At 39.0% G+C, this 27,101-nt stretch overlaps 1 protein-coding gene across 2 annotated transcripts; it reads left to right on the plus strand.

Annotated features, from left to right (window-relative positions):
* Positions 1–1,689: 1,689 nt before the first annotated feature.
* Positions 1,690–26,797, plus strand: c1qtnf12 (C1q and TNF related 12). 2 transcript variants are annotated; one of them, XM_087781545.1, is made up of 9 exons: positions 1,690–1,805; positions 2,001–2,286; positions 19,962–20,066; positions 21,107–21,218; positions 21,281–21,465; positions 21,841–21,949; positions 23,480–23,573; positions 25,016–25,094; positions 26,047–26,797. In XM_087781545.1, exons 2-9 carry the CDS (start codon positions 2,107–2,109, stop codon positions 26,143–26,145), a joined length of 963 nt encoding a protein of 320 aa, XP_087637671.1. In that variant the 5' UTR covers positions 1,690–1,805; positions 2,001–2,106; the 3' UTR covers positions 26,146–26,797. The 2 variants fall into 2 exon arrangements, with proteins under 2 accessions (XP_087637671.1, XP_087637672.1); XM_087781546.1 differs by lacking the exon at positions 19,962–20,066 and having other exon boundaries at positions 1,706–2,286.
* Positions 26,798–27,101: the final 304 nt, after the last annotated feature.

Raw genomic sequence — 27,101 nt, forward strand, 5'->3', positions numbered from 1 at the left:
TTTATGTGTCGCTTTGACTTTTCTTAAAATGGTTTTGATTCATTGAGTTTTATCAAAATTAATTAAATATCCTGATCATTTTTTTCACAATAAAACACTGATGTTCAACAGCATTTTGTTGTTTAAATACATTTGAAATAAAAAATGTCTATATTTTTTTAATTAACATTTTTTTTGTGTTGCAGTAAACCTGCGGCCTCTAGATGGCGTCCAGTTGTTACGTCCTCCGCAGCTATAGTAAGTAAGTGATTGATAGGAACAAATTAACTCGCAATGACTGAGGACGAGAGGATACGGTCGACTAGGGATTGTTTTTTTTAGACGACACGTTTAGTTTAAAGTTTCCTTCGTCATATCTTCTACTCAATAACATGTTCTTTTTGTTTGTTACTTTTTAAACATTTTGACAGGTTTGTGAGAAAATATTGATAAACTTAATAAACGCAGTACATTTTTTCCATGATACTGTATCAATATTAGGAATCACTTTTTCCTTTGGCTTTCAATCATATTTTTATAAAGGAACAATACAAGTCCCTGTGGTGACTGAGGACGAGAGGATACATTCGAACTCCAGCAGCTTTTAAAGCTGATGTTTGGACATATTTTGGTTTGAAAACAAATGAAAGCAGTTACGACTTCGTCAAGAGTCATGTGGTCTGTAAATACTACAACACCAGAGTCAAGTACTCGACAAATACTACACATATATACTTGTTACTACAGTATCACGATATGTCACAATATATCGTATAGTTGACCCTGTATCATGATGTGTATATACAGATCTGCAGCTAAAATAAGAATGAAATCCCGTGAGATTCAGAGATCTGAGGACGAGAGGATACAATCGACTTTATTTTGGTTTGAAAACAATTTAAAGCAGTTACGACTTCGTCAAGAGTCATGTGGTCTGTAAATTCTGCAACACCAGAGTCAAGTACTGGAGAATACTACACATATATACTTGTTACTACAGTATTACAACACCAGAGTCAAGTACTCAACAATACTACATATATATACTTGTTACTACAGTATCACAACACCAGAGTCAAGTACTGGACAGTACTACACATACTGTATATACTTGTTACTACAGTATCACAACACCAGAGTCAAGTACTCGACAATACTACACATATATACTTTTATTACTACTATTACTACACTATCACGATATATCGTTGAACCTGTGTCGTGATACGTATCGTATCAACAGATTCTTGACAATATGTTCCTCTAGTAATAAGTTTCAATGTTACTCTTATGTTGATTCGAAGGTAAATGTTAAGAAAATCAAGTCATTCTATTTGTTACACACTAACACAGTAACACAAACTTGCAAAAACACACACAAAAATCTCCCTCATGCAGAAAACAAGATGGCATCAATCAACACACAATTACACACAAAAAACTGTTCCACAGACACTTATCCAGGACTTGACTTGACTGTGTCGTCGTCAGACTTTGACATGAAACTCTTGTGTTCGAATCCCATGAAGTGACGGAGGAGGAGGAGGAGGAGGAGGAGGAGGAGGAGGAGGAGGAGGAGGAGGAGGAGGAGGAGGAGGAGGAGGAGGAGGAGGAGGAGGGAGTGGAAGGGAGTTGATAAAACTCCTCTCTGAGCGACTCTGACTTCAGAGAGAGCGTCTTGAGGAGCGAGTACAGACACCTGAGGGACACCTGAGGACGAGTCAGAGCGGAGGGAGGAGAAGAAGAAGAAGAAGAAGAACTTCATCATCTCTCGGGGATTCTTGTGTTCGACTCTCGCTCCTGCTGCTCTGGATCCACTTCCCAGTGTGAGAACCAGCGGGAGAGTCCAGGGATCCATCCATCTCTCCCCCCCACCCCCCCACTGCACCTCCTGCACCTCCTGCACCTCCTGGACGTCCCACCCACCGTCTCCCTTCCTCACCCCTTCCTCACCCCCTCCCTCCCCCCCCGACAGAGCAGAAAGCGTGAAAAATCTCACTAATGGGTTTATTTGCTGTCAGATCTGAGCTGATCTCTGGTCCCCCTGCAGCGCTCGCCTCTTTCATCCCTGAGTGAGTCTTGCTCAAGAGCTGCCGCCCCGGAGTCGCACTCGTGAAGGCGCTGAAGATGAGGTGTCGGACCGGGCCTCTGGCCGTGCTCGCCGCTCTCTGCTGGACTCAGTGCTTCCTGCTGGACGCCGTCCACGCCAAGAAGGAGAGGAAGAGGCTGCGGGAGTCGAACCCGCAGCACACGGAGACGTTCAACGCCACGCTGTCCAACAGCGAGGAGGTCGGCGGCGCCGCCAAGGTACCGTAGTGTCTGGATTAGATGCTCCTTTAACTTTCCTCCTCCTGCTCAACTAACTGTCGTGTCGTCGGTTCAGTCGCTCGAGTTTGTTGTCGCTGCGTTGGTTTCTCTGGAGCTGATGTTAGTTTAGGGTTAGTTAGTTAGTTAGTGTTAGTTAGTGTTAGTTAGTTCAGTGTCAGTGGAAGTTAAAACTCATTTAATTACACTTGTTGTAATAAATCAGTGAATAAATCGGATAATTATTGATCTAAACTTCATCTATTTTGTAATCAAGTCAAATGTTTATTTACGTGATTTTAAATATTTACCTCCAGAGTCGACTTTGTTCAAATATTTTCCAGTTTAAAATGATAATAAATATAATAATGTACTTTTTTTTAAATTACCTTAATTCACTTGTTCTTTACTTTTTCTCCTCATATCGTAACAATATCATTTTCCCTGATTATGTTTGGAGGTTGTTTTTTTTTTCCTTTAATCAAAAAAATATATGTTTTTAATCTATGGAAAATTTTCTATAATTAAAATAAATGTTTCAGTCAAAATAAAAGTTGCTAAAATAAATAAATACATTTTTTTTTTATTCAACTAAAACTTCTATCAAATTTTCTTCTTTTTAAATAAAAATGTTGATTAAATGAAAAAAAAAGAAGTATATATTCTCAATCAAAAGAAACAATTCTTCAATCAAAAAACATATTTTAAGTGAAAATAAATTTGCTTTAATCAAAAACAAGATTGTAATTTAAAAGAAAATGTGTGAATGAAAAAAAAATCGGTTTTATTTGATTTCAGGCCGTTTTAAGTTAATGATGTGTGTGTTAATTATTTAATTATTATTTCCCAAAAAAGCTCTTTAGTCTACTTTTTTGTGTGTATTTAATTTATGTTTTTATAGAAGTATTTTCTGGATTGAAACTCCTTTTTTTATTTTTATTTTATTCACTTTTCTTTTTAAATAAAGTTACTTTTTTGGTTGAATAATATAAAAAACTATTATTTGTGTTTTTTTAATGTGAAATTTGGTTTAAAAAAAACACAAATCTGTGTCTCATAAGAAAATATTACACACGTGACGACCTTAAGTCTTGGTCTGGAGTCGCTGTGTTAAGTTAATAGTTTGTATTTGAGGGTGTTTTTAAGAGTATTTGTGTGTCGTAGAAAATATTGCATGATAACATGTGGTTCCTGTGTAACTTGTGTGTCGACACAGACGTCGATGACTGGAGACATGAAACTATAGTTTGAGTTCCTCGGGTTTGAAGGTAGTTCTGATCAGGTGTGTGTGTTGTTGTCGGACAGAAGCCCGGGCAGGTGTGTGACCCGTCCGGGTCAGACCTCAGACAGTGAGACCAAGTGGAAATGTGTGAAGAACTTAATTGATGACTTCCGGAGGAATGTGGGGAATGTGAACATCTAAGGAAACAATCAATGGATCAATTAAAGCTCCGCAGGCGTCTGACACCGTCGTCCGGCTTCACTGCACACATTACGTCAAGTTGATCTGAGCGTCCAGAGTCTCCGCAGTTTCCAGAAGCAGCTCGTGATACGTCTGTGTTTGTAGTAGAACTCACTGAGGAGATACTCCTGTGGTAATATTCAGACATTCGTATCTATATTTGAAAGCACTCTATCCTTTTTTAAATTATTTTAAATATATATGCGTTTAAAAAATATTCACCGCTATTGTTCATTTTTGTGTCGCAATTAAACGTATGGCCAGTAGATGGCAGCAGTCTGGTTGGTAAGAACATATCAACTCACTTTTAAAACACGTCTGTAGGATTCATTAAGTCTGTAGGATTCATGGAATTCTGTAGGATTCATGGAATTCTGTAGGATTCATTAAGTCTGTAGGATTCATGAAAAACTGTAGGATTCATTAAGTCTGTAGGATTCATTAAGTCTGTAGGAATCATTAAGTCTGTAGGATTCATGAAAGTCTGTAGGATTCATTAAGTCTGTAGGATTCATGAAAAACTGTAGGATTCATTAAGTATGTAGGATTCATTAAGTCTGTAGGAATCATTAAGTCTGTAGGATTCATTAAGTCTGTAGGAGTCATGAAAGTCTGTAGGAATCATTAAGTCTGTAGGATTCATTAAGTCTGTAGGATTCATGAAAGTCTGTAGGATTCATTAAGTATGTAGGATTCATTAAGTCTGTAGGATTCATTAAGTCTGTAGGATTCATTAAGATTGTAGGACTCATGAAAGTCTGTAGGAATCATTAAGTCTGTAGGATTCATTAAGTCTGTAGGATTCATTAAGTCTGTAAGAATCATGAAAGTCTGTAGGATTCATGAAGTCTGTAGGATTCATGAAAGTCTGTAGGATTCATTAAGTCTGTAGGATTCATTAAGATTGTAGGACTCATGAAAGTCTGTAGGAATCATTAAGTCTGTAGGATTCATTAAGTCTGTAGGATTCATTAAGTCTGTAAGAATCATGAAAGTCTGTAGGATTCATGAAGTCTGTAGGATTCATGAAAGTCTGTAGGATTCATTAAGTATGTAGGATTCATGAAAGTCTGTAGGATTCATTAAGTCTGTAGGATTCATGAAAGTCTGTAGGATTCATTAAGTATGTAGGATTCATGAAAGTCTGTAGGATTCATGAAGTCTGTAGGATTCATTAAGTCTGTAGGATTCATGAAAGTATATAGGATTCATGAAAGTCTGTAGGATTATTAAGTATGTAGGATTCATTAAGTCTGAAGGATTCATGAAAGTCTGTAGGATTCATGAAAGTCTGTAGGATTCATTAAGTCTGTAGGATTCATTAAGTCTGTAGGATTCATCAAAGTTTTAGGATTCATCAAAGTCTGTAGGATTCATTCTTTTTTTTCACGATACTTTCAAATCATATTTTATTTTTCATAGTTCTTTTATATTTAAATTGAGTCTGAGTCACAAAAAACTATATATATTTTTAATTTATTTACAAATAACATTCAAATATTTGCTGCGTTTGTTCCTTTTTGTGTTGCAATTAAACTTCCGGCCCCTAGATGGCAGCAGTCGTTACGTCATCCGCAGTTAAAGTAACAGTGAAATCCCTTTGATGACTGAGGACTAGAGGATACAGTGACTCAAGCAGCTTTTAAAGCTGATGTTTGGACATGTTTTGGTTTGAAAACAAATGAAAGCAGTTACGACTTCATTTAAGACCCACAATTTTTTGGGGGGTCTTGCAAATCATATTTTATTTTTTTCAGCAAAGTATATTGAATTAAAAAAAAAAATTGGGTTAATTTTCTCAACTATTACCATAAAATATTCAGTGTTTTATTTTTCATTTTTGTTTTACATTTTATTTCCAGTTATTACGTTCTCCGCAGCTTAAGGAACAATGAAATATCACGCGATCCCAGTGATGACTGTGGATGAGAGGATACATTCGACTCAAGCAGCTTTCAGGTCTGGTTTCTGGACAGTATCACAACATATCGCAGTACATCGTGTCGTGATACTTGTTGCCCAATTCTTGCGAAAACACAGCCCTGGTACTGAAACAATGGTGGTTGGTTCACCTCGAGCAGCAACACAATGTTGGTTTATTGCAAGCGTAGCATATTTTGCGAGGGGTTTCCAACAGCCTTGTTTGTTTTGCCTCCAGCCCACCCATTATGTTGGCATTCCCCTATAACCCTCTCTGGCCCATATACCAGCTCCGACTTCCACCGCCCGCCTCTGGACCCCCATTAAACGCTGCCAGTCACGGCTCCTCTCGCACCCGCCGACTCTCTCCTCCAGGGGGCCGCGTCCCAACACTGTTTATTTGACTTCCCAGTGTAAAAAGCTGCGAAGGATGACCCTTCCCGGTGGAATGCACCCCCGCCGGGGGGGTCTCGCTCCTCTGTCTGGTCCCGGGGAAGACGCTCCCGATGTTTACACAAGACTCCCCTGCGTCGTCGGCGTCCTCGGGGGGCCGCCGTGATGTCATTAGCGGGCGAGCGAGGCGGGCCGAGGGTTAAAGACCCAGAAGTCTTTCCCAGCTCATTGATTCTGTCATTCACAGGACCGGCTCTGACTCCGCTGTGTCTGGGACATCCGATAGGGGCGGTGCGGCCCTGGAAAACTGGGGCAGCATGCCGTGTAAGCCCCTCACAAAGCCTCATAGAAAGGGTCCTGAAAGAGAACACCTCGGTGAGGATTAGACGCCCCCCCTCACCCCACACACCCCCTCACTCCCCCGCATTCTTTTTCATCTCATCTCCGACCATCACGGTATAATGACATAATCGCTCTGAAGACGCTCGCTGGTGCCAGGAAGTGTCTCTTCTGCCAAACGCCTCAACGACAACCTTGAGCAGAGGAAGTTGACAGTCATTGACACTTTTGTCAGGAGAAACCACTCGGATGCTCCCGAGTCACCATAAGAATATATGGTTTGATATCGAACGGTTCGCTTTTGTTCGTCCACCTTTTCGGCGCCGCTGAAGTCTCTGGTCGAGGGGGCAGCAAGAGACGCCTTGGATGGTGTACTCAAGGTGTACTTCTCCAGGGAGGCCTGCAGGGGGCGTCAGAAAACGTTTCTGTCTTTTCAATACAGGGGAGCAGCTCTTTTACCTATTCTTTGGACTCAAATTAAAATCCTGAATATTCGTCAAAAATTGACACAGGCACAGTAGTATTACTCCACAAGGTTAAGTGGTATTACTCCACAAGGTTAAGTGGTATTACTCCACAAGGTTAAGTGGTATTACTCAACGAGGTTAAGTGGTATTACTCCACAAGGTTAAGTGGTATTACTCAACGAGGTTAAGTGGTATTACTCCACAAGGTTAAGTGGTATTACTCAACGAGGTAAAGTGGTATTACTCCACAAGGTTAAGTGGTATTACTCAACGAGGTTAAGTGGTATTACTCGACGAGGTTAAGTGGTATTACCCAACAAGGTTAAGTGGTATTACTCTATGAGGTTAAGTGGTATTACTCTACGAGGTTAAGGGGTATTACTCTATGAGGTTAAGTGGTATTACTCAACGAGGTTAAGTGGTATTACTCCACAAGGTTAAGTGGTATTACTCAACGAGGTTAAGTGGTATTACTCGACGAGGTTAAGTGGTATTACCCAACAAGGTTAAGTGGTATTACTCGACGAGGTAAAGTGATATTACTCCACAAAGTTAAGTGGTATTACTTAACAAGGTTAAGTGATATTACTAGAAGAGGTTAAGTGGTATTACTCTACGAGGTTAAGGGGTATTACTCTATGAGGTTAAGTGGTATGACTCAACAAGGTTAAGTGGTATTACTCTATGAGGTTAAGTGGTATTACTCTACGAGGTTAAGCGGTATTACTCTATGAGGTTAAGTGGTATTACTCGACGAGGTAAAGTGATATTATTCCACAAAGTTAAGTGGTATTACTTAACAAGGTTAAGTGATATTACTAGAAGAGGTTAAGTGGTATTACTCGACTTGGTTAAGTGGTATTACTCGACGAGGTTAAGTGGTATTACTCGACGAGGTTAAGTGGTATTACTCTATGAGGTTAAGTGGTATGACTCAACGAGGTTAAGTGGTATTACTCTATGAGGTTAAGTGGTATTACTCTACGAGGTTAAGGGGTATTACTCTATGAGGTTAAGTGGTATGACTCAACGAGGTTAAGTGGTATTACTCTATGAGGTTAAGTGGTATTACTCCACAAGGTTAAGTGGTATTACTCTATGAGGTTAAGTGGTATTACTCTACGAGGTTAAGGGGTATTACTCTATGAGGTTATGTGGTATGACTCAACGAGGTTAAGTGGTATTACTCTATGAGGTTAAGTGGTATTACTCCACAAGGTTAAGTGGTATTACTCAACGAGGTTAAGTGGTATTACTCGACGAGGTTAAGTGGTATTACCCAACAAGGTTAAGTGGTATTACTCTATGAGGTTAAGTGGTATTACTCTACGAGGTTAAGGGGTATTACTCTATGAGGTTAAGTGGTATTACTCAACGAGGTTAAGTGGTATTACTCCACAAGGTTAAGTGGTATTACTCAACGAGGTTAAGTGGTATTACTCGACGAGGTTAAGTGGTATTACCCAACAAGGTTAAGTGGTATTACTCGACGAGGTAAAGTGATATTACTCCACAAAGTTAAGTGGTATTACTTAACAAGGTTAAGTGATATTACTAGAAGAGGTTAAGTGGTATTACTCGACGAGGTTGAGTGATTGAGTGATATTACTCGACTTGGTTAAGTGGTATTACTCAACGAGGTTAAGTGGTATTACTCTACGAGGTTAAGGGGTATTACTCTATGAGGTTAAGTGGTATGACTCAACAAGGTTAAGTGGTATTACTCTATGAGGTTAAGTGGTATTACTCTACGAGGTTAAGCGGTATTACTCTATGAGGTTAAGTGGTATTACTCGACGAGGTAAAGTGATATTATTCCACAAAGTTAAGTGGTATTACTTAACAAGGTTAAGTGATATTACTAGAAGAGGTTAAGTGGTATTACTCGACTTGGTTAAGTGGTATTACTCGACGAGGTTAAGTGGTATTACTCGACGAGGTTAAGTGGTATTACTCTATGAGGTTAAGTGGTATGACTCAACGAGGTTAAGTGGTATTACTCTATGAGGTTAAGTGGTATTACTCTACGAGGTTAAGGGGTATTACTCTATGAGGTTAAGTGGTATGACTCAACGAGGTTAAGTGGTATTACTCTATGAGGTTAAGTGGTATTACTCCACAAGGTTAAGTGGTATTACTCTATGAGGTTAAGTGGTATTACTCTACGAGGTTAAGGGGTATTACTCTATGAGGTTAAGTGGTATGACTCAACGAGGTTAAGTGGTATTACTCTACGAGGTTAAGGGGTATTACTCTATGAGGTTAAGTGGTATGACTCAACGAGGTTAAGTGGTATTACTCTATGAGGTTAAGTGGTATTACTCTACGAGGTTAAGGGGTATTACTCTATGAGGTTAAGTGGTATTACTCCACAAGGTTAAGTGGTATTACTCAACGAGGTTAAGTGGTATTACTTGACGAGGTTAAGTGGTATTACTCTATGAGGTTAAGTGGTATTACTCTACGAGGTTAAGGGGTATTACTCTATGAGGTTATGTGGTATGACTCAACGAGGTTAAGTGGTATTACTCTATGAGGTTAAGTGGTATTACTCTACGAGGTTAAGGGGTATTACTCTATGAGGTTAAGTGGTATTACTCGACGAGGTTAAGTGGTATTACCCAACAAGGTTAAGTGGTATTACTCTATGAGGTTAAGTGGTATTACTCTACGAGGTTAAGGGGTATTACTCTATGAGGTTAAGTGGTATTACTCAACGAGGTTAAGTGGTATTACTCCACAAGGTTAAGTGGTATTACTCAACGAGGTTAAGTGGTATTACTCGACGAGGTTAAGTGGTATTACCCAACAAGGTTAAGTGGTATTACTCGACGAGGTAAAGTGATATTACTCCACAAAGTTAAGTGGTATTACTTAACAAGGTTAAGTGATATTACTAGAAGAGGTTAAGTGGTATTACTCGACGAGGTTGAGTGATTGAGTGATATTACTCGACTTGGTTAAGTGGTATTACTCAACGAGGTTAAGTGGTATTACTCTACGAGGTTAAGGGGTATTACTCTATGAGGTTAAGTGGTATGACTCAACAAGGTTAAGTGGTATTACTCTATGAGGTTAAGTGGTATTACTCTACGAGGTTAAGGGGTATTACTCTATGAGGTTAAGTGGTATTACTCGACGAGGTAAAGTGATATTATTCCACAAAGTTAAGTGGTATTACTTAACAAGGTTAAGTGATATTACTAGAAGAGGTTAAGTGGTATTACTCGACTTGGTTAAGTGGTATTACTCGACGAGGTTAAGTGGTATTACTCGACGAGGTTAAGTGGTATTACTCTATGAGGTTAAGTGGTATGACTCAACGAGGTTAAGTGGTATTACTCTATGAGGTTAAGTGGTATTACTCTACGAGGTTAAGGGGTATTACTCTATGAGGTTAAGTGGTATGACTCAACGAGGTTAAGTGGTATTACTCTATGAGGTTAAGTGGTATTACTCCACAAGGTTAAGTGGTATTACTCTATGAGGTTAAGTGGTATTACTCTACGAGGTTAAGGGGTATTACTCTATGAGGTTAAGTGGTATGACTCAACGAGGTTAAGTGGTATTACTATACGAGGTTAAGGGGTATTACTCTATGAGGTTAAGTGGTATGACTCAACGAGGTTAAGTGGTATTACTCTATGAGGTTAAGTGGTATTACTCTACGAGGTTAAGGGGTATTACTCTATGAGGTTAAGTGGTATTACTCCACAAGGTTAAGTGGTATTACTCAACGAGGTTAAGTGGTATTACTCGACGAGGTTAAGTGGTATTACTCTATGAGGTTAAGTGGTATTACTCTACGAGGTTAAGGGGTATTACTCTATGAGGTTATGTGGTATGACTCAACGAGGTTAAGTGGTATTACTCTATGAGGTTAAGTGGTATTACTCTACGAGGTTAAGGGGTATTACTCTATGAGGTTAAGTGGTATTACTCGACGAGGTTAAGTGGTATTACTCTATGAGGTTAAGTGGTATTACTCTCCGAGGTTAAGGGGTATTACTCTATGAGGTTATGTGGTATGACTCAACGAGGTTAAGTGGTATTACTCTATGAGGTTAAGTGGTATTACTCTACGAGGTTAAGGGGTATTACTCAACGAGGTTAAGTGGTATTACTCAACGAGGTTAAGTGGTATTACTCGCCAAGGTTAAGTAGTATTACTCAACAACGTTAAGTGGTATTACTCAACAACGTTAAGTGGTATTGCTCGACGAGGTTAAGTGGTATTACTCGACGAGGTTAAGTGGTATTACTCAACGAGGTTAAGTGGTATTACTCGATGAGGTTAAGTGGTATTACTCGCCAAGGTTAAGTAGTATTACTCAACAACGTTAAGTGGTATTGCTCGACGAGGTTAAGTGGTATTACTCGCCAAGGTTAAGTAGTATTACTCAAAAACGTTAAGTGGTATTGCTCGACGAGGTTAAGTGGTATTACTCGACGAGGTGTATGAGTTCACTATGATGCCCCAGTGTGCTAAACACACTTAACTCAGTGTCTTATTGTCCGATGAATGCAGTTCTTCGAAGAGACTTTGAGATCTGGTCTATTCTAGCTCTATGTAAAGCACAGGTACAAACCTGATGAAAAGTAAAGGTGGAGCTTTGTCTTTTGATTCAGCTTCTTCTTGACTGCAACATAGACCTCACGACTGAGGAACCTGCAAAGCTCTGCTGTCACACTCCATCTTTCCCTCACTCATGAACAAGACCACATGGTACTTAAACTCCTCACCTGGGGAAGTGTCTCTCCCTCAACCCTGTGAGGATTTTACCCTCTTTTCTGACTTCAATTTATACTTTCTATATACTATTCTTACGTAGAGGTTTGTATTGTCAAGATACTATGCGTCATCTTAGATTAAGAATTCTTCTCAACTAGTTCTTATCTTTCCAAAGTGAGAACATGACGTCGTTCAAATACCACAAACGAATGAGTGGAGGGGCGGAGAGTGACTCCAGCACCTGAGAGGACACGGCAGCTCCTCTGACCTCCCACGGGGAAAATGATCACCTCTTGTCTCTGTAATTTGTTCCTGGAACAGATGTGACAGCAGTTATCACAGCCTCGTGGAGCTTCTGTCATCATCGCGTCATTTAAGGGTCGAGCTGGTTTCACTGCAAACACTTTCTCCCGCGAACACTCGGAGCTCAACGACATAGTCGACATAAAACATGCTCATTTCTATACTTTATTAGGGGTGTGTATTGGCAAGAATCTGTTGTCCCGATACGATATATTGTGATGCTGCTGTAACAAGTATATATGTGTAGTATTGTCGAGTACTTGACTCTGGTGTTGCAGTATTTACAGACCACATGACTCTTGATGAAGTCGTAACTGCTTTCATTTGTTTTCAAACCAAAATATGTCCAAACATCAGCTTTAAAAGCTGCTGGAGTCGACTGTATCCTCTCGTCCTCAGTCAACGTTTTATTAAGTTTAATTGCACGGCATAAATAAATACATGTTTATTCCCAAAAAAATTATATATTATTATTATATAATAATAATATTTGCAATTATATATTTTTCAACTATTGAGGCAGTTTCCGTGAAAGAACATCGCAATATATCACCATGTCGTTATATTCTAACTTGCTTAATATTTAACCATTTATACAGCAGCTTTCAATTTTTTATTTGTATCATATTCTTTTATGGTTTATATTTTGCAAAAGAGTGTGTCAAATGATTATTAAATTAGATTTTCTTTTTGTTCACAATTAACATGCAAATATTCTCAGCTGCAGCTTTTGTTTATGTTGCAGTTAAACTTCCAGCCACTAGATGACAGCAGTTATAAGCTCCATAGCTAAAGGAGCAATGAAATCCCGGTTACTGAGGACGAGAGGATACAGTCGACTCCAGCAGCTTTTAAAGCTGATGTTTGGACATATTTTGGTTTGAAAAGAAATGAAAGCAATTACAACTGTGGACGAGAGGATACAGTGACTCCAGCAGCTTTTAAAGCTGATGTTTGCACATATTTTGGTTTGAAAAGAAATGAAAGCAGTTACAACTGAGAACGAGAGGATACAGTGACTCCAGCAGCTTTTAAAGCTGATGTTTGGACATATTTTGGTTTGAAAAGAAATGAAAGCAGTCAAGAGTCATGTGGTCTGTAAATTCTACAACACCAGAGTAAAGTACTGGACAATACTACACATATATACTTGTTACTACAGTATCACAACACCAGAGTCAAGTACTCGACAATACTACAAATATATCCTTGTTACTACAGTTTCACTATATATTGTATTGTTGTCATAATGATACTACCTATCGCTACTCATGTCACAGCGAGGAAATAAACTAAAATATTTAATAGCAAAAATTAAGGATTGTGTTGTTTATGTTTTCTGCCATGGAGTGTCATCATGAAAATGATTGACGTGAAGAAAGCTGCTTATTAACTTGTCTATGAACATCATCCCACCATGCAACCTGTCCCTGAAGCTTTCATATCAAACCCGATCTCAAATTCTCTCGCAGCATAAATAACACGTTCCTGGCGCAAGAGAGTAATTACAGCGGCAGAAAAACTACAGTGTGAGGAGTCAGTTTCTGCTATAAATCTCGTAGGTGTCCTTCCTCGCTGAAGCGCAGCCATGTGGAACTCAGGGCTCTACGCCTCCTGCCTCCTGCGCACCAACATCCTCCCTCCTGCAGGATCTCGTGTACAAACACAGGATCCAAACGCTCCCCGTCATCCACCCCGAGACCTGCCGCGGCCGCAGTGGTATCATCACGTCTAGTATCCCGGATCAGCAAAGAAAATAAGCTCGGCGTCTCTCAGTGGTCGCGGCCCCGTAGACATGTTTTAACAGTTGTGTTTATGTTGTCGGTGCCATGCTGCCCTCAGGGAAATATTTTCGCTTTTTATTGCTTCAAATAAATTCTACCCCCTCAAACTACATGGTACTTAAAAAACAAAAGTTGTTCAAGCACAGCCCGGACCGTTATTTTGTTTTTACGAGGCCTCAGGTGAAAGAGTTGTTTTTATTACGACCGACTTACTAATTTAAACTCTAAACGGAGAAACAATCGGTTGTAGAGAAACCGAACCCAGCTAGCAGGGGGCGAATCGTTTACATATTATGGATAAACAAAAGATTAGGCAAAAGTATTGGCTTAAAAAATAGAATCTGGGTGGAAAATATGAGTCTGGTGGAGGTCGGTGTCATATGAAATTAGCTGAGCTGTTCTTTAAGACAGTTTGAGATTCGAACTGTTCTTTAAGACAGTTTGAGATTCGAGCTGTTCTTTAAGACAGTTTGAGATTCGAGCTGTTCTTTAAGACAGTTTGAGATTCTAGCTGTTCTTTAAGACAGTTTGAGATTTTAACTGTTATTTAAGACAGTTTGAGATTCGAGCTGTTCTTTAAGACAGTTTGAGATTCGAGCTGTTCTTTAAGACATTTTGAGATTCAAGCTGTTCTTTAAGACAGTTTGAGATTCGAGCTGTTCTTTAAGACAGTTTGAGATTCAAACTGTTCTTTAAGACAGTTTGAGATTCAAGCTGTTCTTTAAGACAGTTTGAGATTCGAGCTGTTCTTTAAGACAGTTTGAGATTCAAACTGTTCTTTAAGACAGTTTGAGATTCAAGCTGTTCTTTAAGACAGTTTGAGATTCAAGCTGTTCTTTAAGACAGTTTAAGATTCGAGCTGTTCTTTAAGACAGTTTGAGATTCAAGCTGTTCTTTAAGACAGTTTGAGATTCGAGCTGTTCTTTAAGACAGTTTGAGATTTTAACTGTTCTTTAAGACAGTTTGAGATTCGAGCTGTTCTTTAAGACAGTTTGAGATTCGAGCTGTTCTTTAAGACAGTTTAAGATTCGAGCTGTTCTTTAAGACAGTTTGAGATTCGAACTGTTCTTTAAGACAGTTTGAGATTCGAGCTGTTCTTTAAGACAGTTTGAGATTCGAGCTGTTCTTTAAGACAGTTTAAGATTCGAGCTGTTCTTTAAGACAGTTTGAGATTCGAACTGTTCTTTAAGACAGTTTGAGATTCGAGCTGTTCTTTAAGACAGTTTGAGATTCGAGCTGTTCTTTAAGACAGTTTGAGATTCAAACTGTTCTTTAAGACAGTTTGAGATTCGAGCTGTTCTTTAAGACAGTTTGAGATTCAAACTGTTCTTTAAGACAGTTTGAGATTCGAGCTGTTCTTTAAGACAGTTTGAGATTCGAGCTGTTCTTTAAGACAGTTTGAGATTCGAGCTGTTCTTTAAGACAGTTTGAGATTCGAACTGTTCTTTAAGACAGTTTGAGATTCAAACTGTTCTTTAAGACAGTTTGAGATTCGAGCTGTTCTTTAAGACAGTTTGAGATTCAAACTGTTCTATAAGACAGTTTGAGATTCGAGCTGTTCTTTAAGACAGTTTGAGATTCAAACTGTTCTTTAAGACAGTTTGAGATTCGAACTGTTCTTTAAGATAGTTCGAGATTTAAGCTGTTCTTTAAGACAGTTTGAGATTCGAACTGTTTTTTAAGACAGTTTGAGATTCGAACTGTTCTTTAAGATAGTTCGAGATTTAAGCTGTTCTTTAAGAAAGTTTGAGATTCGAGCTGTTCTTTAAGACAGTTTGAGATTCGAGCTGTTCTTTAAGACAGTTTGAGATTCGAGCTGTTCTTTAAGAAAGTTTGAGATTTGAACTGTTCTTTAAGACAGTTTGAGATTTGAACTGTTCTTTAGGACAGTTTGAGGTCAAAGGTTTTATCTAAAATGATACTGTGTCCTTGTGAATTGTGTTTGATCTGGAACTGTCTGTCTGGAAGCTCTACAGATTCTCACCTCCACGTCTCTCGCACGTTTTCTGTGCTTCAGCGGCGTCTCTGAGACTCGCTGACAGACGAGTCCACTCGTTCACACATGAGCGGCGATCAAAGCCGGAGACCTGCTGCGCCGCAGACTCGTACCTGGACCCGAGCCCGCCTGGCTCGTGGTGCGTGCTGAAGCACGGAGAAGTTTACTTTGCAGCTCGACAACACAGGGATCGTTCAGAGTCTTCGACATGTTCGCCGGGTTGATGAACCGACTTTCTTGAGCGTCCCTCGGTTCCCGCGATACACTGTTGCACTGATGCCGCTCAGAACCAGTAATTACAGCGGTTTGTCTTTCTTCCTTTTCGAAGAGCAAATCCCTCCAGACGAGTTGTAATGGTTTAATTACAGAGATGTGTGTTGAAGAGGATCAGAGGCTCAGTGTAACTCTGATTTCCTGGCAATCATCTGCCGTTATTTTTATTGTTATGATGTGGAAATGGAAGGGTAAATACCAGTAGCATGTGTGGGCCAAGTGTGAAAAAACAAACTGAAGAAAAAAGTGCTAATGAGGCTCGAGAATGAAGTGAAAGTATCGTCGAGAGCGGCGTCTTGAGCTTCGTAACCTTTTGTTCGTGGACATGTTGAACTATCGTGCTGTAGCAGCTTTGGATGGATTTAGTCAGTCATCGTTTGATGTTCACTTGATTCACAACTTTGATGTGTTGCTGTCACATTATTCCTTATTAGAGATGTTAGAATGTATTGATACAACGATAGATCAAGATATTTTATTTTATTGTATCGATATTCAACAGCACTGTACCTGTTGTTTTTTTTGTCCTTTAATATGTTTTATTTTCCTCATAGTTACTGAGCTAAAGGAATAATAAAATCCCAGTGATGACTGAGAACGAGAGGATACAGTTGAGTGGAGAAGATTTTAAATCTGAAGTTTGGACATAATTTGGTTTCAAAACAAATGCAAGATGTTACGACTTCTTCAAGATCCCCAATGATTTAATTTTTATCATTTATTTTTTATCAGTTTCTCAATGTTTTATATTTCAATATAGCATATTATAATAATACATTTTTGTTTATTTTATTTGCTATTACCATGAAATATTCACTGCGTTTTTTTCCTATTTGTTCTGCATTTCAATTTACTCCGCAAACATAGCAATGCAATCCCACGGGATCCTGGCGATGACTGAGGACGAGAGGATACAGTGAGTCCAGCATCTTTTAAAGCTGATGTTTGGACATATTTTGGTTTGAAAACGAATGAAAGCAGTTACGACTTCGTCAAGAGTCATGTGGTCTGTAAATTCTGCAACACCAAAGTCAAGTACTCGACAATATTACACATATATACTTGTTACTAAAGTATCAAGATACATATCGTATCTTTGCCCCTGTATCGCGATATGTCATTATGTAGGTTATATCTGTTGAGGTGGACAAATAAAAGCAGCAAACTTGAAAAACTTTCACAGGAAAATTGGGCTCCCTTTGGAATTTCGAAACATTTTAAGTCTTGTTAACGAAATACATGTTTTTGTTTCTGTCTATAATCTCCTTCCAAGAATCCGAAGCACAACAAAAACACTGATGCAGCGCCTGTTAAATAGTTTATTTTGTCTGTTGTCAGACGGCGGGGAGAGTGGACGAGACAGTAGGAGACCTCGCAAATCCAGAGTATTTAAGACTTTGACTCCAGAGCATTGAGAAGACAAACAAGGGGGTTAGTGTGTTACAGTGAAGGAGCATGTGAAGATAAGTGATCCATGTCCTGCAATTAGTGTTTTTATCTCTCCATCTCCCATGAAACAACTTGTCGTAACTGATTTAATTGGTTTTCAAACCAAAATATGTCCAAACATCAGCTTTAAAAGGAGTCACTGTATCCTCTCATACTCAGTCATTACGAGAAACTCTGAGGGTATTTATTGTTCCTTTAGCTAACGTTATGACTTCTGCCATCTAGTGGATGGAAGTTCAATTGCAACACAAAAATGAACAAATGCTTTGAATGTTTTGATCTTAAATAAAAAACGTAAGTAATTGTGGGAGTTTTTTTATCGGCAAGAATCAGAAGATAAAATTTGTGTCGCGATACAGGGGTAACGATACAATATATAGTGATACAGTAGTAACAAGTATATATGTGTAGTATTGTCCAGTACTTGACTCTGGTGTTGCAGTATTTACAGACCATATGACTCTTGACGAAGTCATAACTGCTTTCATTTGTTTTCAAACCAAAATATGTCCAAACATCAACTTTAAAAGCTGCTGGACTCACTGTATCCTCTCGTCCTCAGTCGTCGCCAGGATCTCGCAGAATTTCATTGTTTATTTAGCTGCAGAGGACGTAATGACTGCTGCCATCTAGCGGCCAGAAGTTTAATTGCAACATTAAAATAAACCCAGCGTTTGCTTATTACTTGAAAAATAAAATAAAATAGATATTTTTCACACACACTTATGATTTTCAAGCCAAAAATTGTAAAAAAGTTTTTTGTTTTCTTCGATCCAGTGCTGACGTATATCGATAAAGTATTGTGGAAAAGAAAATTGCAATATATCGTCATATTGATATTTGCTTACAGACCTGCTCTCAAATACTTTTATAGTTTTCCTGATGAACTGTGAGTCAAGGTTTTTAATAACGAAAACACACCTGCGCACATGTGATCAAATGAAGAAACGTCTTGAAATAGTTGAGGTTGTGTGACGTGTTTCACGTGCTGAGTGTGTGACGTGTGTTTATAATAAAGTGTGCGAACCTCACGAGTGTGTTGACGTCCGAGCGAACCTTATCTCCGTCCCACGCCGCCGCGGAACCATCACCGACACACACTCGTGTGAGGATGAAGACGCACACGAGACGCACAAACAGAAGTCGTTCTTCAGTGTTTACACGGTTTATCTACTCCGTGAAACTCTCTAAACACACGTCGATATCGAATCCGCCGTGAAGACGTCACGCTCGCTGTTTTTTTGTTTCTGGAAAGTTTGTCGGTGGTTTGTTTGGATTCGTCCCAGACTGTTAGTCCAGTGCAGACCGAATGTAAATGATCTGACGGACAAAATAAACATAACAAAACCTCTTCTGTAAATGAAGAGTTGACACTTGCAGGAAATGAAGTTAGATTTTTTTTTTTTCTTGATCCATAAACTTGTTATTAACAAACTTCAACTCTTGTCTCTCAGACCTTCTCGTGCTTCAGACTCTTCTTTCCTGATCTATGTTCTTTATGTTTGTACTTTGTCATCCCTTGCACCTTGTTCTTTATTTGCACTTTGTTCCTGTTTTTATGAAACTATCGTCTGCTGTGATCTATCTATCCATCTATCCATTTATTCATTCATCCATTCATCCATCCATCCATCCATTCATCCATGAATCCATTAATCCATCTATCATCTATCCATCCATCCATCCATCCGTCCGTCCATCCATCCGTCCATCCATCCATCCGTCCATCCATCCATCCATCCATCCATTAATCCATCTATCCATCTATCCATCTATCCATCCGTCCGTCCGTCCATCCATCCGTCCATCCGTCCATCTATCCATCCATCCATCCATCCATCTATCCATCATCCATCTATCCATCTATCCATCTATCCATCTATTCATCAATCCATCATCCATCTATCCATCTATCATCTATCATCCATCTATTCCTCTGTCTATCTATCCATCGATCCATCATCCATCTTTCCATCTATCAATCTATCCATCTATCCATCTATCCATCTATCCATCATCCATCTATCCATCTATCCATCCATCTATCTCTCCGTCTATCTATTCATCTATCCATCCATCTATCTCTCCGTCTATCTATCCATCCATCTATCCCTCCGTCTATCTATCCATCTATCTATCTATCTATCTATCTATCTATCTATCTATCTATCTATCTATCTATCTATCTATCTATCTATCTATCTATCTATCTATCTATCTATCTATCTATCTATCTATCTATCTATCTATCTATCTATCTATCTATCTATCTATCTATCTATCTATCTATCTATCTATCTATCTATCTATCTATCTATCTATCTATCTATCTATCTATCTATCTATCTATCTATCTATCTATCTATCTATCTATCTATCTATCCATCATCCATCATCCATCCATCCATCCATCCATCCATCCATCCATCCATCCATCTATTCATTAACAATCTATTCATCAACAATCAATCCATCCATGTGGTCTTTTCTTCTGATTTCATCTGATGTAGAGAAGTATGGATTAGCAACTATTCTTATTCTCTTTACTTTCCTCTCGCAGATTTCTGAACACCAGCGAGTAGATCCGCTCGGATCGTGGATGGATTTTGTGAAGAGACCCGTCGGCAACTTCCCGGGGAAGTGTCGCAAGCGTAAACGACCACTGGTAAATCCCTGAAGTCTTGGCGGGTTTGTTGGGATCCGGTTCAAAAAGAGAGATAATCTAAAGTTAATTGGTTTGGATGGTAGAAAGGAAATCATTTGTTTCAAGTTAATTTGTGAATCAATATTGATATATTTAGAGAATTAATCAATATTCAACCTTAAAACTGTATATATATAAATATATAAAATCATGATTATCATAGTCCGTTTTAGTTTACATTACTAAAAAAGCGTGTATGAAAGAAAATAATTAAATTGTTAAACGGATCTTCACAGCGTTTGTTAATTTTTGTGTTGTATGTCGCAATTACACTTCTGGCAGCTAGATGGCAGCATTCATTACGTCCTCTCCCGGAATTTCATTGTACCTTCAGCTGCGCAATGGCTGAGGATAAGAGGATACAATCGAGCTTTTAAAGCTGATGTTTTGGTTTCAATTGCAATTGCAATACCAAACACTTGCATTTTAAACTTGACCCATAGATACTCGACAAAGCAGGACCGACAACAAGAACATTTGTAGCTTTTGTAAAAGTAATTTTCTTATCGCCAAAGCTGCTCCTGTAACGTTAGCTAGCGGCGGGTCTTTGATTTCAGGGGTCGATACTGTAGCCGTAGATCCTCTCGCAGGGTTTTGGGTTTGAGTTGATTTGTTAGATTTTTGTTTTCCTCCTTTAAACAATGTATTTTTCACTGTCTATCTTCTTTTTTTAGTGTATTCATGAAACTGTGTAATTTCCTAGAATACATTATCCAGGGGCCTTAAGCACATGAGATTATAATGCGATTAATTTGATTAATTAATTATAAATCCTGGAATTCAATAGATTAATCTTTTTAATCGCCTGAAAACCCTAATTACTATCGTATCACTGTATCGTGATACGTATCGTGATACTGTGTTTATCTGTCGTTGACGTAGACCTTCAACCCACTTCTTTTCTACTTTGACGTATCATCAATAATCTAAACTCATCACTGATTTAATCTTGAAGATTCCTCACAAATCATACGTTTGTCCTTCTTTTGTGTCTCCACTAGCCGGGCCCGCCTGGTCCACCGGGTCCTCCGGGCCCACAGGGTCCTCCTGGATCCCCTGGTGCCGAAGTCACCCAAGAGGTTCTCCTGCTGGAGTTCAAAGAAATGATCAAAGGTAACCGGTTCTTCATCCACGGTCCGGAGATGATGGTTGACCCGGAGGTGGTTTTTCTTCAGAGGCGACAGAGAGGAGGGCGGCGGCGCTGGACCGGCAGACCAGCCCCAGCCAGCTCCCCAGCACGCTCCTCGCCCTGCAGGGGGCGACGTCCCACCGGCGGCTGGAGGAGGCGTTCCACTGCAAGCTGAAGGGCCCGGTGGTGGTGGACAAGAAGACTCTGGTGGAGCTCCAGAACTTCCAGACGGTGTGTTCAGCGGACGGCGCGTGTTTGTCGACTGATTCATCGTTTTTTCCTTTCGTCTAAAAAAAGCTTTGAACGTTTTGACTTAATCCCTCTTGGCATGGAACCATTTACTCTTCAGGTATTGGGCTTTAGCGAAACATGCCTCTCCACGCCAGCATGACGACTTGCTCTTTCCTTAATCTGCTGTTTCTGCTCGACACATCACCCAAGTGCACACAAAAGCCTCTCTGTCTGGACTTGGATTGAAGTTTGGAGAGGACAGAAATAGTGTTTCCCTCTAAACGTAGAATTAAACTGTGGCCGGAGAAGGTTTCTTGACTGCGTGAAAAACTATTTTTTTTAAATCATGGCAGCGCTAATCTCTGTTGTCTCCAGCCCCCGGCCAAAGGAGCCTTCCTCCGAGGGTCCGGGATGGACCAGACGACAGGGAGGTTCACGGCTCCGGTCCCTGGAATCTACCAGTTCTCGGCCAACGTTCACATCGGTAAAGAAAACTTGACAAAACGCTCTGAATGTTGATGTTCTTTGAAGAGTTCGAATCACACAAAACCAACTGGTTCCTCATCGTGCCTGGAATATATAAATTAAATCAAACAATTCATACGTTTGACTCAAACACAGGCTTTTAAAAACTCCCTGGAGTTCCTGTGAGCAGTTTTGGTTTTGGTCCTGGAATGTGATTTGTGACGCGATTAAAAACATTAAAAATGTCTTAAATCAAATTTTAAAAAGTCTTAAAAATGTGAACACATGATAGGTTTTCCTTTATTGGTTCAAATTGTCAAATCATTTGGTTACATTTATTTATTATTTTCAAAATTATCACGTTAGGATTAAATTAGTGTATTTAAAGTTTTTCAGTGGACTAAAAATTATTATTTATTTTATGTTTAGATTAAAATTTTGGTAAAATTGTCCCTAAACATAATAAACTTAATATTTTTCTTTCTTTTTAAGTTCAATTTAAGTCTCAATTTTTATTTCAAATAGTATTTAGGAAAACCTTTTTAATAGTGTTGATTTTAACTTGTATTAATATTGAATTCAACTAATGTAGCAAATAAAAACATCTGTACTGTTTTTGATAAAAATGTTGTGTTTTATCTACTTTGAGATTTTTCGTTGTCGACTGTGGAAAAGTTTGTTTTTAAACGAGAAACCTTTCAAAATATAATATTTAAATGTGGATTTGTGTTCTGAAAGTGTATTTTTATTGTTCCCTTATTTTCTGTCCCAGAGTTGGAACACTCCACAAACATTGTGTGTGGTTTAGATCTGGGCAAAGTGTGGCCCTCGTGAGGTCAAAGGTCATGAAGAAACTAACCATTTTATTTTTAGTTTTTATATTATCGTGTTTATGTTATTCATTACTAGATTAGATAGACTTTGTTAATCCCTCTGGAGATGTTTTTCAAGAAATTGTGTTTTCCAGCTCACAACAGGAATGACAAAGTGCAAATAAAAGAACAAAGTGCAAGTGATGACAAAGTGCAAATAAAAGAACACAATGCAAGTGATGACAAAGTTCAAATAAAAGACCAAAGCGCAAGTGATGACAAAGTGCAAATATAAGGAACATAGATCAAAGGCAATAATGAAAAGAAAAATAGAATAACATCATCCTTCCACTACTATCTAAATATGATTATATGGTTTTGTTTTAGGACTTTTGTTCTCCACATCTGTCGTTTTAGTGAGTATTTATTGACTCTCAACAAGATTTAAGTTAATTTAAAAACAATGAAGTTTTATAAAAATACATGTATATAAATTTATAAAGATAAATATATATCTTTATTACTGATTGACGGCCCCTAACAGCAGCAGCTGTATAAAACGTGGCCCCTGAGGAAATGTAATCGTCCGCCGCCGGTTCAGATGGTCGCTCCAGAACTCATGAGAAGTAAAAAAAAATGATGGATTATTGATGGAAAACTCGGAGCCGTTGACGATAAACGAGACCACAATTGTCTGGACGCATATTTACCGCCGTGGTTTTTTGTTTTTTCCTCAGACCACAGCGAGGTGAAGAGGAGCAAGAGTCAGCTGAAGGCCAGAGACAACGTGCGAGTCCTGATCTGCATCGAGTCTCTCTGCCACCGATACACGTGAGTCGCTCATCGGGTTCCCATCGGTTCTGGCCGTCACTCAACGTCAGGTAACCGTGACGACGACATGCGGGTGAAGACGGTCCGGGAAAAACCGTCCCGAGTCGTGAAGGATCACGAAGAAGCTTTTAACTTCAGACGCTTTTTTTGCAACGGTTGTCTTTGAATTTACGAGCCGTTAACGTCGTCATCTGTTACACTTTCTTTGGAACCGCTTTGGCATTTCCCCCTCGTTTTCTCTGGGCCCGTTAACCTCTCCACACATCCGTCGGAGATAACGCGACGTGTCGGCCTTTTTCGCGGTTAGATTTACCAAAAGTGTTTTTCGCGGATCTGTCGAATATTTCAACGAGTCTGTTTACACGAGTCCGGGAAAGTTGTCCAAATAAATGTCTCCCCCAAAGTTGGCCTGAGCAGAGAAGCCCCGACTTCCTTCCAACACAAGGGAATATAAATAATGCGATTATGATCCCACCAGAAACCGCTTTCGGGGGGTTTTCGGGAGCCAAAGAGACGTCTGTGCGAGTCTCACGCTTGCACAACCTGGGATTGTGAAATCAGTTTTTGCAAGATTTGAGGTTTGAATGAAGACAAAACATGATTTATTTACTTTGGTTTGTGTGTATTTTAAGATTCCTGTAGAAACTTCCTTCACCGTGAATCAGACGAAGAGACAAAATTACTGATCAGTCAAACTTGATCTGATGTTTGATTTTGTTTTCTTGATCTTGATCTGATGTTTTTTTCACCCACCAAACTCCTTTTATTAGTAAAATGTGTCTTATAAATGTTGATGTAGGTAATCTGTTCCTAATATCATTGGTATCTTAAAAGATACTTCAATTTCAACTACAATGAATTACCTCATTTAAACATCAGTTCTACTTCATGCATGCTCTGCCCTCTACAGGCTGCCGCTGTGACTCCTGAGTATAGCAACAGTCTGTAGAGGGCAGAGCATGCATGAAGTAGAACCAGGGTTACCAGGGTGTTTTATGTGCAAAGAATAAATATAATAAAACAAAACCAATGACATACAACTTGATTTTTCTACGAGCATGAACGCACATAATGTTAACGTATACTATCCTAATGGTTCGCGGAGAATCACCTGTTTCGGTCGGTGATTCTCTCAGTTTCAAATGGTGTTGTTGGACACTAACGTAACAAGATTTAAACACACTTAAATCAACACAAGGTAACCCTAACCCTTGTAAAGGTGTGTGTGTGCAGGCGTGTAAGCTTTAATAAACTTCTAGTAATTGATATTTCAATTTTAAACGATGAAATATTTATTTTATTTACCGTAATCATGGTAAATGGAACCAAGTCCGACCCCCTTTTTTCAGACTCTCCCCTAAGCCACGCCCCCAGGGTTAGGCAGCATGGAATCCCAGTTGTTTTCAGCCAATGATATTGATCCGTGTCTTGTTCCTGCTCAGGTCGCTGGAGATGATCGTGGGATTGGAAAGTAACAGCAAGATATTTTCCGTCAGTGTTCACGGACTGCTGGAGCTTCAGGTGAGAGACCATTATTTCAATTATTTGATATGTTATAGTGTTATTGTGAGGTTGATACGTGGAAGGATCTCCGTGGGAACAGAGTATTCAAAAATTGGAGTTTTAACCTTTTATTCACTGAAATATAGTTTTTTTTAAGCGTTAAATAATTTTTCCGTAATAATTAAATAACTTTTGCACAAAGGTGATCACATGACATGGTTTTTCCTGGAGGCACAATTATACCATCATTTATATATATTTAGTTCAAAATACTACAAAATTGCAAAATTAAATATTCTTCTATATAATAAGTAAAATATATTGAAACCGTTCAATAAACAAATTATTTAATTTAATTATTCAACAAAGAAAAGTCAACATTACAACAATACGACATAATTTGAATTTTTAAAAAAAATCAAACGTTTCAATATTTAAAATGTTAAATTTAACTTGCAATATTGAGATGACACTGATATACTCGACATTATGTAAAACTCATGTTTCAAAAGTTGAAGTCTTCCTCTCCAAGATGCAGTAAGTTCCTCATCATGACCATGTTTTCAACTTAATACTTTATTAAGTTGCCCTGAAATCTGGGCAAACAAGAGGTTACGAGAGACCATTATGTACGAAATAATGGCTTCACTCCTCCTCCAGCCAGCTGTGATCACACGCTTCTTTGTTTATACAACAAGTCCCTTGGAGATGGAGACTTCAGGGATTGACGAAGCGCGGTGACCAACCTCCACGCTTGACCAATCACAGCAGAGTGGGCGTGGTTATGGTCAACAAGATTTAATCTCCAGAAAAACAAAATGTACAAACAGACACTGATGATACAATAGAGTCAAACATCACAACAACACACACTTGCATCAACACATGAGTTTGAACTTTGAACCCTAAAGAGTATAAAGATGCAGCAGAGATATTTCTAAAGGTCTCAGATGTACTTGTCTCCCTCCAGGCGGGTCAGTACACCTCCATATTCGTGGACAACGCCGCCGGAGCGTCCGTCACGATACAGAACGGCTCGGACTTTATGGGCGTCCTCCTGGGCGTATAGCCGGGCCCCCGAGCGATTCCTTGATGGACAGTCGACACACACACACTACCGCGGCGGGAGGTCGGAGCGAGCGTGGCCGCGGACGCCGACCCGACCCGGCCACGGCATGAAGAACTCCAGGACCGTTTACGGCAGCGCGAGCCGCTTCCTGGGGCGAGGAGACGGATCGGACTCGTCGGTCCGTGACCCTCGACGACCTCGACCCACTTATGAACCGTGTTAGATCCATAATCACCGTCAAATCGAGCGTCGAACAAAGTTATCTTTAGAAAAGTAATCCTTCCTTTGTTTGATCCACAAAGTTCTTTCAGATCATTAACCAGTTGATTGTTTTGAAATCGTTGTCAAGGAATATTTGTGTATATATTTATATATAAAATGATGTATTTTCTATTTACAAATGAAATGTAGTATTTTTATTTTCTTAAAAAAAAAAAAGATTGTTTGCTACATAGACTACACTGGATGGTGAAAATATGCTGACTAGTCATAATCTTTCATTTCCTGTTTTGTATTTATGTATTTAGCCATATAAATTATTAGCATTCGCGTCGACATTAAACGGGCGCGAAGATTCCAGCGCTCGATAAATCGAAAGATGTTTACGTGACATTTGAACTGTTTGACACGTTTTTCACTCCACAAATTACACTCTTTTATTCCCACATTAAAATACGACGTCTGGATGTTTTCTCCTCGTACCGATGATTCATATCTGCTGTTGATTATTACTGTCTTAAGGTGTTTTATTTTGAAAGAAAATATGCTATTTTCTCCGTCGTAACATGAGCCTGTGACTCTTGACGCTTGTTTTTAGTCAATTTTACTGCAAAAAAACACAATTGTAAACTTTTAAAAGTGAGTGAAACACAAACTTTTTATGATTTATTTTTACATTTTTTATCTAAACTTCAGTGAATAAAAGGTTGTAGACGTTTAAAACATTTGATTATTGC

The sequence above is a fragment of the Callionymus lyra genome, chromosome 19 (genome assembly GCF_982586985.1).
Source record: "Callionymus lyra chromosome 19, fCalLyr1.hap1.1, whole genome shotgun sequence".
Lineage (NCBI taxonomy): Eukaryota > Metazoa > Chordata > Actinopteri > Syngnathiformes > Callionymidae > Callionymus > Callionymus lyra.